This window comes from Penicillium hordei, assembly GCF_028827395.1.
Source record: "Penicillium hordei strain IBT 12815 chromosome Unknown utg000001l_segment0_segment0, whole genome shotgun sequence".
Classification (NCBI taxonomy): Eukaryota; Fungi; Ascomycota; class Eurotiomycetes; order Eurotiales; family Aspergillaceae; genus Penicillium; species Penicillium hordei.
In genome coordinates this window covers 7,462,713-7,474,521 of record NW_026623142.1, presented here as the reverse complement: position 1 = coordinate 7,474,521, position 11,809 = coordinate 7,462,713, and the positions used below count along the sequence as shown (strand labels likewise).

The window sequence follows — 11,809 nt, the reverse complement described above, 5'->3', positions numbered from 1 at the left end:
TGGAGTGGGATGGGGAGAGGGTGGAAGGGAGAAATGTGAAAGACGCGATAACGCGCCGCTTATCAGCGCCGTCTCTTCCAAGATTGTCCGCTCACCTCCGTCCCTGGGACAATGCGACTGTCAACAGACGTCACCTCAACCCTGAACGCAAAATGGTTGAGCTTAAACCTATTTTCAAGAAGGCCTACTGGTCTCTTGCAGCCGGTGGACTGCTCTATGTGCTTTGTCTACTCTCCCTGACCTTCCCGGAGGTCCAACGCTTGTATGTATCTAGTCCCCGGACCTATGCTCAGAGCGAGCTAACATAAATAACACAGTGTTCTTTATGCCAACAAGATCAATCCCAGCCTGTGGCAGGATGTCAACCAAGTTGAGCAATTTGGATTTTTGAGTATGGCGTTTCTGTCCAGGTGAACGCCGATGGAAGTATGTGTGCTAATCGGTCCCGAAAGGAACCCAAGTCCAACCGTTTCATTTGGTGACGGCCGACAACGAAACTATTTACGGCTGGCACTTGATGCCCTTACATCTTTGCCTGGAACACGAAAAAGAATTAATGGAGAACCCCTCTACAGGTCCAGCGGAGGATTACACGAAGACGGTTGCCCACAAGCTTCTCGCCAATGACCCCAATGCACGAGTCGTCGTAAGCTGTAGGTGATAGACAACCTGCATTCCCACTGTAGGAAGCTGACATTTGAATAATCAAGTCCACGGAAATGCGGCGCACTTGGGTTCTGCTCAACGCCCTGCCACTTACAACTCGATGCTAAGCCTGTCTACCCCGTCTAACCCAGTGCACGTCTTCGCAATTGACTATCGCGGATTTGGCGTTAGCACTGGAACTCCCACAGAGGAAGGTCTTATCACGGATGGCGTGTCCCTCATCAACTTTCTTACCGCAGGGCCATTAAAGGTTCCCACTTCTCGCATCGTCATGGTCGGCCAAAGTCTTGGAACTGCGGTCACAACCGCAGTGGCAGAGCGTTTTGCATTCGGATCATCTGACCTCGCAGCTATCCAACCTGCCATCAAGAACGCCGAGCCATTTGCCGGCGTGGTCCTACTGGCGTCCTTCAGCAGCCTAGCTAATCTCATCGAATCCTACAGCTTCAAAGGCCTCACCCCGCCTATGCTGTCCCCCATCATGGGATATCCTCGGTCTCAGAAGTGGTTGCTGAGCCACATTGTGGACCACTGGGACACGGCTGGGAGACTGGCGCGTCTTACCGGCGTGAATACTACTTCCTTGAACGCTGTAGATATGGGCTACACCGATAAAAGCCTTGATCTGACGATAGTCCACGCTTTTGACGACGCCGAAATTCCCTGGTACGAAGGACGCCGCGTTTGGGAGGCTGCCACGGGTAAACATATCAAGGGTGCTCCCGGCGCTATGATGTATCACAAAGCCGAGGATGGCAACCCTAGCGAGGTCAAGATCTGGAAGAATGAGATCAGGAAGCAAGATGGCACTGAGATTGTGAAGACAGTTAGATGGGAACGGATTCGATATGGTGGTATGTTGAAGCAAGGCCCTCTATGAATTCGACGAACTGACTTGCAATATTTTAGGTCACAATCGTGTTGCATCGGGCCCAGTGGCTGGTCTCTCTGTTATGAGGGCGTTTGAGCAGTAACTTGACAGGCACATCGGTGATATATGTATGTACATAGCAAAATCCCTTAAAAATATGGTTGCTTTTTGCTGCAAGTTGCACATACCCCGTAAACCAGAATATTGTTGAGGAAATTATGTTTGTACAATGCGATATCTGACATTGCTCTTGTGTCTTCCCTGTTCTTTCAAATTGCAACGTGGGTAGTTTGCTAAATGTTTGGGATGCTAACAATATAAATACCACCCTACTGCCTACCACTGACCTATTTCTTAGAAACAACCTCGGCAGGTTAATATTATGAAAGTTGATTAATTATGAGATTTTCTGTGTATTACCGCAGACTTTCTATTTCTTGTGACTCCAGTCATTCTCTTTCATGATCTCGGCTGCTAACTTGTAGACTCGCACACGAACAGTACAAAAATTGGAGGACCCGCTCTGGTCTGAATCTGATGGCTTAAACAACTGTTTTGGAATTGACACTAAATAATGTAATATACCCGGCATCCCAGGCCCATGCCATCGCTGCGTCTTCGTGAATCTAAGGAATCATGACTAACTGAGAAGTATTTAACTATCTAGGGATGACCACACATCATTTGCACTCTCCATTCCAAAACCAACATCCCATTCGTCTAGGAGGTCATCCCAGTTCTGCACTGGGGCCCCCCCAAGGAAAGGTTACCCCAATTAAATCATCATTCGGATTCCAGATTGGTATTCATGTCCCTTGCACCCTAGTATTAAGGAGCTTGGTGCTTCAATGATGAGTTAAAAAGAGTTGCCCAACCTCTGCATCTTAGACACTTGTGGCGTTATAGTAGCTTGTGGCAGAGTTGAAGACAGCTTTCCGAATTTCGCCCTCGAAAATCCTGCGAATCTCAGTAAACTCGAATCCTGATGCAAGAGCCAACTGGAGCTGAATGCGGGACTGCTCGCCATGCAAGAAGCCAGAACTAATACTATATATGGTGTCAGCCAAGACATCGTTGTGGAAGGTTGGAAATTATCGACTTACATATTTCCGGGCTCGGGGCTGGGAACCACTGCGCCAAAGAGGGGTCGGAGCGACGCAACAGTGACAACACCTTTTCCATGGAGATCCTCGGCGGCCTGCGTAGCAGCTGTGCTCAGACCGCCGGGACCGACACCCATAATAACAATGCCCCTACAAATAGATGTGTTAGTGATTGCATGGCAAAGGCCCATAGTTGAAACTAACTTAGCGCCATCTGCAGCAGCCGCATATAGCAAATTTGCGTCAAAGCCCTCTGTTTAATACCTGTTAACCAAGATCACGGAGGCTTGGGGCCATCTTTCACTTACGGTGACCATAAAGAACCACCACCTTGGGAAGAGGGTGGGTGAGATTGAACGGGTTAAAATAGTGGCGAGCTTTTGGTAAAGATGCACCGTAAAAGAAGTACGGCTGCCCGGCAATTATCTGGGCGATGTACCCTTGGTCTGTGGCTAAGAATGTCGAGACCGTGTTGCCATTTGTCTTTGTTCCATAGAATGCAGACACCAAATGGTCGTTGAACGCAATCAAAGCTCCTCGGTCACGCGACTCCGGGTGAATAGCAGTCCTGACTGCGTCGTAGAAGTTACGTGGCCCGTCGGGTGACATTGCTGAGTTTGGGCGCATAGATCCTGTAGCGACAAAAGGCTTGGAGCAGTTCAAGGTGAGATCAATACCAAATGCCTATATTGAATCAGCCGATGCAACACGCTCGAAGGGAATTTCATCGATGGTAAACTTACCGTTTCAGCGAGCGTGTTGGTGCCATGAATCATAACAGCACCAATGACATCCGAGTCGGGTGTACAGAGTCGCTGTTGAGCGTCCATTGAAATGTTCAGAAATCTGTCCGAGTCGGCATTAGCACTGCCAGTGCCACTTATGTTTCGGACGGCGAATTGAGCAATGTCGAGGACTTCGTGGACGGTATCTATAAGTGTCTCTGGGGTCAATCCCCCAGAGCCACCACCATAGTCGATTGTATCCAATCTCCCATGCGTAGATCCAGATAGAATCGTTCCATCCCCGGTGTTATAGAGCCTAGGATCAAAATTAGAGAGTTCTTATAGGAACATTTCCTTGTGCTACTTGCATGACTCTTGGCAAGGATGGGTCCTTGTAGATCCAAGTTAAATTGGTACTGAGGTCTTTCCATTGCTTGATATCAAGTGATGAGGCCAAAGCAATTTGGGCGAGAAGTGTCGTGGTTACAAGAGCGCCGAACATGATGAAGGATCCAATGATTTCCTTAGCAGACAGCCAGATACAGCAATGATAAAACCACATTGATTAGTTCCAACAGCTGTTTTATATGTTTTTGTGACCGAGTGCCTGTTTGGTAACTCCACAAATTATGTAACAAGAAGTATACCTATAGCTATCTATCTATCTCATTTACCATTGAACATCGGTTTCTAATGAAAGATAAGGAGCACACTATCAATGACTCGTATAGAGACTTGTGGGTTGCTTTTCGAGGGTAGTGTATAGCCGAGCCATCTTGAACTGTATGGACAGAATTGACCAATAGAAGGCATACTCACCTAGTACTAGGAGCTTTAACCCCATCTGCATGGATTTGCAACACTAGCCTAAGCTACCACAGTGACTGAGGCGCTGGAGGTTCCCTTCTCGGAATCCTTTAGTGAAATGAAATCGAACCTGTACAGTATTGAGAGTTATGGTCATCAATGGCCTAACCTTATCTTTGGGGTAATTTCTGCTTTTGATTTCTTTGATTTGGAGTTCTCAAAACATATCATCCGACACTTTGGCTTCTCCAATGCTAGTATCTGGTGGGGCCAGGCAACGATGGACTCTGCGTACTTAGAATGTCAAATGTTAAATAAACAAAATACTGCGTACTGGGCCCGATTGATTTCTAGCTTACCTTCTCCAGACCTGCAGAGAAAAATCAGTAACTTCCGTTCCTGGTGTGATTGTGTTGGACCTAGATTGATAACTAGCTGCAATAATCAAGAAGGATAAATTATGGCTGTAGTGAGAACCCATGGTTGTGAGAAATGGAATCGGCTGAACCATAGCAAAAGCTATAGTAAATTGGTCCCCAAAAAGGGCTATCTTCGCCTTTCCCCCGGGGGAATTAACCCCAAATTGTTTCGCAATTCACGGAGTTTACGGAGTTGCTGACAATCGGCCGATGCCAAGGTAATCTATATTCCGCAGCGGAGACAGATTTAGGGGATGGGGAACCCCGTAATGGTTTGCCCAGAACGAACATCATATAGATATGGGTGCTCCAAATATTAAATCCTAATGGCAATACCCCCTGAAAGCTATCAACACGGAAGCACATACCTAGATTAGCCCATGATGATTATTGCAGAAGTCATGGTTCCCTTACTTGGTAAAATATATATCCGATATCTTACGAAATTCAGGCACCATTTGTACATTCAGATAGCTTAGCAAAGCCGAACTGTGATTGAATTCCATCGCTCATTCATAGCATCATGTGTGCCACTTGAATGGACGTAGTAAGTGGTAGCGCAAGATTCAGCGCAAAATTATTCCTATGGCTGTCAAGGACGGACATTTGTAATGGTTCTCCTCCCGCGTTGGTTTGGCAACTACCGCGCAACCAACTGGCGGGTTAGAGCTAAGGTCTATATTTAATAGCTAGCATCATGCCGAGAGTTCTGAACTGAAACTACCAATGTATATATAGGATATGGCCTTAGTTTTATAGATATGGAAACTATCTTAAGTCAAAATTTGGCATTTATATTTCCAGCAATATTCAAGTGAAATACTTTAGACCCAAGGATAAGCCATTTATTAGTATATATCCTAGGTGATTAGATGACATTTAATAATCACAAACCACCCACAAGAGTTTGATTTAGTTCTTTAATGCCGGGGTCCCATCAACTATTACAGTGTCCGTTTCCTCGTCACTACCACTTTCTTGGGGGGACACTAAAGCTTCCCTCTTTTGTTCCCTAGAATGAGATGTCAGTTAGATGCCTGACTACCTATCCAGGGGATTTTACCTTCGCCATATATAAACAGAAGCCACGAAGCCAGCCCATAGCAGGAAGAAAAAGACAAATGATATTGGCCATCCCTTCCGCCATCTAGGCGCACCGTCGGGGCCAGCAGTTGGGTATGCCAGCAAAGGAACCCATATGTTGAAAGAATAGCCAAAAGTCATCATTGCACCCTGTAGTGCGAGACAGGAGATAGTCAGTATCAGTCCGTGTTATCACAGGGAAAGGAAATGGGCGCACCATGATGAGAGCGCGCTCCTCGGCATCGTCTCTCACTATTATATTGATGGTGGAGTAGAGAATTGGACTCAAGCATCCAGCCATTCCGAAGACATACCAGGCAACGAATCTTCGAAGAGAATTGTTAGCTACATAGACTCAATATGAGGTGATTAACAGGGTATCTTACTTCAACCCTGTAGGAATGTTCCAAATTATCATGCATAATGTCGAGAATAGACAGCATGCCGATGCAATGGTATAAATAATCCATTCCGGATAGATTGCAGCTAATGTGGTTCCTAGCCAGGAAGCCACGATATTAACCGCGTAAGTGACAGTCGGCAGCTGATTGATTTGAGTCACGGAGTATCCCTCTGCTTTGAGCCATAGGCTCATATAACTGCTTGGGTAAGAGCAGATGATCATGCAACTAAACTGAGGTTAGCATATTAACTGCACTATGGGTAAACATATTTCAAACTTACGCGTAGCAAGTGATGAAGACCCAGATATGCCACCTCTTGAAAGTCCTCTTGAAGACGTCGAGACTCATCTTGCCAGGCTGGCGAATTTTTGCCCTCGTAGTTCTCTCCTTGGCTAATGCAACGTCCCGGTCCGTCATATAAAATGGTTTGGGTGATCCAGGAATACCGGGGAAAATAAAGAATCCAATCAAGGCCACAGGGATGGTAAATATTCCGTCGATTATGAACAGCCACCTCCACCCTGGCATACCACCAACACCAGAAAGGTTGGTATAAGCAGCTGCCTGTAGGTATCCACTAACCATGGTACCGAGAGGGTTGCAGATGAACCATGTTCCAGCTCGTTTGAAGAGTTCGGGTCCCGTGTACCATGAACCTTCATTACGGTTAGTACATTTTCAAACGCCTATATATATTTGTTGAACTTACCAAGAATAAAATGGGTTCCTGCAAACACAGGTGCTTCTAGCATTCCAACCAAGAAACGAAGGGCATAGAGCTGGTGTACGTTTGTGGCACGACTTTGGGCGAATGTGCAGATACCCCAAAGGACTTCAAGGGTGGGCAACAACCAGCGAGCTCTATAGAATTTGTCAGTGGCTTGCTATTAGTGCGGAGGTCTTTCACTGAGACTCACAACTTTGGGCGGGACATAAGCAGTAGTCCAGGGATTTGGAATAGCACATATGAGGTAAAGTAGCAGACATTGAAATAGTTGAGCTCATTGCCGTAGAGGCCGAAATCTTCTTTCAGTCCACTAACGTACGCATTGCTAATGTTGGTCTGGTCTTTAATATATTGGCATCGAGTCAAAGAGAAATAGACGCGGAAATAGGCTTACCCAGGTACTTGACAAAGACTAAGTTCGTTAGTTCCTTTTCTCAGACGCTCATTGAAATCGTATACTCACAGCATAGACAAGCAAAGATCAAAATTGACAAATCCAACTTGAACAATAATCTGCAAATGTGAGTATATCCTGGCAGATATATTCCTAAAATTGATCTACTCACTTTCTCTCTTCGGCAGGATAATAGGATGGATACCAATTAAAGACCTCTTTAATAAGCCCCAAAGGGGACAATCTCCCAGCCTTTTGCTTCAGGTCAGACATGAGAAAGGCTCGGAAAACGTCCGACGCTGTTCCCAAATGTGCAAAAGAAAAAAGACTTTGAATGATAGACCATCGCCATTAGTTCTTATAGGACGATGCCTTGCTATAGCATCTCGGCATATAAAAAACAGCCAGCCATGGAGATGTTAACCAATTCCCCCACCCGCTGTCACCATCGCGCCTTCAGCAAATCTAGATCGCCAAAATTAGCTTCTCACGAGACGAAAGGAGGTGTGAAACCGAAGCTAGCACATTTGCTGTTTTGTTTGATGCGCCGGCGGAGGCGACATGTTTAAGCGTGATGGCGTGCGCGTACCCCGGCCTACCACACGAAAGACCAAAACTACCCGTTATCTGAGGCCTCATCGGACGAATTTATTGCGTGCTCTTGACAAATCCCTCCGATTATCTGATGCGGGGTATACGATCGGAATTAAGTGCGAGTGGACTTATATACGACTTCACCTACCTAAAGGTGTTGTTGTGGTAACCGGTAACTTGAAGTCGCTGCAGATATTCAGCGATCGCCTCTCGTAAACTTATACACTATTCAATATGCCAAGCAAATACATCGAAAAATATGACCAGGTCCCTGTGACCAAGGAAGACCGTGAGTGATACTTGGTTTCTTGCTGCTTTCATCTTGCTGACAACTCCCGGGGCATTAGTTGACTGGGCCGAACTGATCACACTGGACCTGAGCCAGTATGAACAGCCAGGAGGCAAGGAAGACCTTGTCAAGCAGCTCGATCACGCTGTTAGAAATGTTGGTGAGTCGATACCTTCTTGCGCTCTATGCCAAGCCCTGGATCTGTATGAGACCATCCCCAAGCTGCACTTTAATTGGACTTTGTCTTCAGGTTTAGCGCTAATCGGAGGTTGGAAATAGGGTTCTTCTATGTGAAGAACTTCAACATCAGTCAAGAAGAGATCGACAACCAGTTCGCTCTAGGCCGGGAGTTCTATGCCCTGCCGCTTGAAGAGAAGCTGAAGTTCCATAGTGCGAGTGATCTTGAGAGGGGTGAATACAACTCTTACCGTCCTGCAGGACACCGAATGTAAGAAACATATCGCTTCCACGGACAAATTCACCAAACACTAACTCGTCCTAATTCAGCCTAGGAAATGGCGTCAAGGATAATGTTCAGGTGTACAATCTCCCAAAGTTCGACGGTTATCACGAGCGACCCCAGCCTTCTGTCCTCGCCGACAATATTAAAGAGATTGAAGCTTTCAGTCGCGTACGTTCCCTTTTTTCATCATCGTTTTCTGTCCCTTTAGCTAACCAAAACTATAGAAATGCCACACCGAGGTCGTTGAGAAGCTTCTACGCCTCTTCGCGATCCTGCTCGAATTGCCGGATGAAGATCAGCTAGTCCGTGACCATCAATACGACGTCAAGGGCGAGGACCATCTGCGCTATATGCATTATGCGGCCCGTAGTGCCGAAGATAACAAGAAGGTCGGCGAGCTCTACAGTCCCGGCCACACAGACTTGGGAACAGTTACTCTTCTGTTCCGGCAGCCCGTAGCCGCACTCCAGATTCTCAATTCAGAGGGTCAATGGAAGTGGGTGAAGCCCCAAGATGGGACAATCACTATCAACACATGCGATGCCTTGACCGCGCTCACGGGTGGTTTGATTAAGTCGAGTATTCATCGGGTACATGCACCACCTGCTGACCAAGCTCACATTGATCGATTAGGTGTGCTGTACTTTGCTCGGTAAGTTCTTTCGATTATACCGCATACGGAGTCGTCATAGTCTAATGAACATAGCCCCAACAACCACGTTGTCCTCGATCCTATTAAGAACAGCCCACTCCTCCAAAGGCTTGGTTTGACAACCAACGCGTTCACCGAACTTGGGCAACACCTCACAACCGAGCAGTGGGTTACCGTTCGACAAACGCAGCAGCAGCGAAGAAACCGGGATGTCAAGATTTCTAGTGAGGGGAAGTATACCTATAAGCCGAAGGATCTCGAGATCATTCCTGGCCTTCAGGCTGCGATCTATAACTAGTCAGGTCTTGAAGATAATCGCATGTGGCAAGTGCATAGTGCATTATTAAATTGAACTATTCAGGTACCAATCCATGACAACGATTCATTCAGTCATTAGAATGATCAAGAACGATGCCTTGAATAAAGTGTATACTAGGTCGATCCCCAGAGTTAGCCCTCCGTAGCAATATCTTATAAAAATAACTATAAAAATAATTTCAAAGTGAAGTTAAGAGTATCGTTGCCGTCGATGAACGCAGCATCACTCTAAAGTGGAACATAGTGACGTCATGGTTAGGAACGATCAACATCTTGGCTGTGGGAAAGTCCAGTGAAACAAGTTCAATTACCCAAAAACAATTCACTGCTGCCTACTGAGAATAGTCGTCATCAGTCTCCATATTATCTAGTGTCATAGCCTGTCCCAATACTCGATCCGAACAGATCACCCGAAATCAGCCCTACGTCAGGCTCAGCCCTACGCCTTGCTTATAATTCCATTCAATTATTCTCCGCACCTATGTCGTTCCCGGACTCCGAAAAATACTCCCACTCCAAACAAGCGAAACACATTACCATGAGCCCAAACGCCTCCAGCGACTCATTGTACCTGGATTCCAGTGTTGCGCTCGAACAACGGATGCAGGCCGAGGGTGAGGTGGAGGTGAATAATGCTGCTTTCCCTAAAGCCGATGAACAGGAAGGTATTCTCGCGGGCGTGAAACACCAATTCGACTCGATAGCTGCTGGTGGCTCCATATCGGAGTTTGGGAATTCCGTTGGCTCGGCCGCCCAAGAGAGGTTTATCGCCGCCAAGGATACTCTAATGGAGGGTGCGTTACCTGCTGCGCAGGGAGCGTTACAGACTGTTCAGGATCACATTAGCACCATTTCAGGTGGAGCCAAGGAAGTCGAGGAGCCGGTATCTGAAAGTATGTTCTTTGCTTCCATGTGTTCCCCGGCACCATACGTGACTCGGTTGTTGACGAAGCTGTTGTGTTTAGATATTTCCCAGGAGGAGCGCGAATTCATTGACAAAATGAGCAATGAACAGATTTGCGATTTCCTACGAGCGAAACATATGAGCAATAAGCACCGACAACCAACGAAGTAGAGAAATAAAAGCACATTCTTGGCGTTTGGGGGTCTAGTCTCCATTGACTGGAGATCTAGAATCATTTTGTCTTTTATGGCTTGTTGGACATTACAGGTGTCGCCGACCGCGTCTGTTCTCTCGGGGACAGGCTCATTAATCAACATGTATAATTAGACGTCGGGAAAATTGAGACTATTTGAGCCGCAAATTTCACAATACACTTTTTGATACACGAGACTGGATCCAAATTTATACCACCCACATCCTACAGAGCTGCCCTGAATCCTCTATCGAGCGCGCGATCCAAACCCAGGAAGTCAGCCACTTGGCCCAAATGATCAACGCCCCAGAAGCCCTCAGTCTCACCCTTGGAGTTCGTGCACTCAAACCATGGTAGCCCGAAAGCACCCGAGTCAAAGGAACGAGTCGTATTCGTGGTCAGAAGGGCCGTGATGTCCGAACCGTTCATCTAGGGGCTAAGTTAGCTCGGTCCTTGCGGTCGTATGTCTACGGAACGAGGTGTAATCCCGAGTAGTACTGTAGCAGACTTACAGCAGACATAATCTCATGCGTCTCTTGCTTCCCAAGCACACTCTCGAGCACCGGGACAAAGCCATCAGGTTCCCCAATGGTTGTGTTGCCTTCAACCCAGACCGCGTGGAATAGCGCCCCAATCACCGGAGCGAGTTTCTCTGGTGTTTTCTGGGAGATGGCACACAGTGCACGTTGCACGGATAGTGTGCGGAATGGGAAACCTTTAGGGAATCCCTCCGTGGTCGGGACTGAGAAGTATTTGGCCCATCGCACTCGCTGCTGGCCTATGTAGTCTTTCTTATCTGAATAGCAAGTACACTTATTAGATTTCCTTGTCACAACATTTACACTCAGATTCAAAACATTCACTCACTCTTGATGTTGATGGGAGGATTGTTGCCACACGCATTCATCAAACCTCCGAGGAGAACCGGAACATACGTGATTTCACATTTCGCAAAGGCGGGTGAATGCTAGAATCATATTAGATAAATAAGTCCTTGTCAGGATTGCTAGTTTCCATACTTGAAGCACATGAAACGCAATGTATGCGAAGGGGCTGACGATGTCGAAGTAACAGGTAATTTTGGAACCCGACATAATGGAACCTTTGCAGTAGAATTTAAGGTATCCAGCTAACCCAATACGAGCGAGCGTACCAAGGGACTGGGACTATAGAACAAGTGAGATTGAAAGAAATATA

The 11,809-nt window shown here is 46.7% G+C and overlaps 6 protein-coding genes across 6 annotated transcripts; 3 read left to right on the top strand and 3 right to left on the bottom strand.

The window, feature by feature from the left end:
* Positions 1 to 152: 152 nt before the first annotated feature.
* N7537_002821 (alpha/beta hydrolase) lies at positions 153 to 1,640 on the top strand (the record flags this gene model as incomplete). Its single annotated transcript, XM_056893879.1, has 5 exons — positions 153 to 262; positions 318 to 391; positions 453 to 653; positions 711 to 1,520; positions 1,576 to 1,640. 5 exons carry the CDS (start codon positions 153 to 155, stop codon positions 1,638 to 1,640), a joined length of 1,260 nt encoding a protein of 419 aa, XP_056758874.1.
* A 781-nt stretch (positions 1,641 to 2,421) lies between these two features.
* N7537_002820 (asparaginase) lies at positions 2,422 to 3,796 on the bottom strand (the record flags this gene model as incomplete). The annotated part of the gene is made up of 6 exons (XM_056893878.1): positions 2,422 to 2,584; positions 2,641 to 2,790; positions 2,845 to 2,893; positions 2,949 to 3,324; positions 3,384 to 3,681; positions 3,783 to 3,796. 6 exons carry the CDS (start codon positions 3,794 to 3,796, stop codon positions 2,422 to 2,424), a joined length of 1,050 nt encoding a protein of 349 aa, XP_056758873.1.
* Positions 3,797 to 5,503: 1,707 nt separating this feature from the next.
* N7537_002819 (uncharacterized protein) lies at positions 5,504 to 7,472 on the bottom strand (the record flags this gene model as incomplete). The annotated part of the gene is made up of 10 exons (XM_056893877.1): positions 5,504 to 5,603; positions 5,655 to 5,824; positions 5,892 to 6,000; positions 6,061 to 6,303; positions 6,359 to 6,734; positions 6,788 to 6,939; positions 6,996 to 7,146; positions 7,200 to 7,217; positions 7,269 to 7,318; positions 7,372 to 7,472. The coding sequence occupies 10 exons, from the start codon at positions 7,470 to 7,472 to the stop codon at positions 5,504 to 5,506; spliced, it is 1,470 nt and encodes a 489-aa protein (XP_056758872.1).
* Positions 7,473 to 8,027: 555 nt separating this feature from the next.
* Positions 8,028 to 9,495, top strand: N7537_002818 (uncharacterized protein; the record flags this gene model as incomplete). The annotated part of the gene is made up of 6 exons (XM_056893876.1): positions 8,028 to 8,082; positions 8,141 to 8,242; positions 8,362 to 8,530; positions 8,590 to 8,713; positions 8,770 to 9,197; positions 9,252 to 9,495. The coding sequence occupies 6 exons, from the start codon at positions 8,028 to 8,030 to the stop codon at positions 9,493 to 9,495; spliced, it is 1,122 nt and encodes a 373-aa protein (XP_056758871.1).
* A 501-nt stretch (positions 9,496 to 9,996) lies between these two features.
* Positions 9,997 to 10,590, top strand: N7537_002817 (uncharacterized protein; the record flags this gene model as incomplete). Its single annotated transcript, XM_056893875.1, has 2 exons — positions 9,997 to 10,408; positions 10,481 to 10,590. The coding sequence occupies 2 exons, from the start codon at positions 9,997 to 9,999 to the stop codon at positions 10,588 to 10,590; spliced, it is 522 nt and encodes a 173-aa protein (XP_056758870.1).
* Positions 10,591 to 10,837: 247 nt separating this feature from the next.
* On the bottom strand, positions 10,838 to 11,706 carry N7537_002816 (putative 2-hydroxychromene-2-carboxylate isomerase; the record flags this gene model as incomplete). Its single annotated transcript, XM_056893874.1, has 4 exons — positions 10,838 to 11,041; positions 11,125 to 11,408; positions 11,480 to 11,579; positions 11,632 to 11,706. 4 exons carry the CDS (start codon positions 11,704 to 11,706, stop codon positions 10,838 to 10,840), a joined length of 663 nt encoding a protein of 220 aa, XP_056758869.1.
* Positions 11,707 to 11,809: the final 103 nt, after the last annotated feature.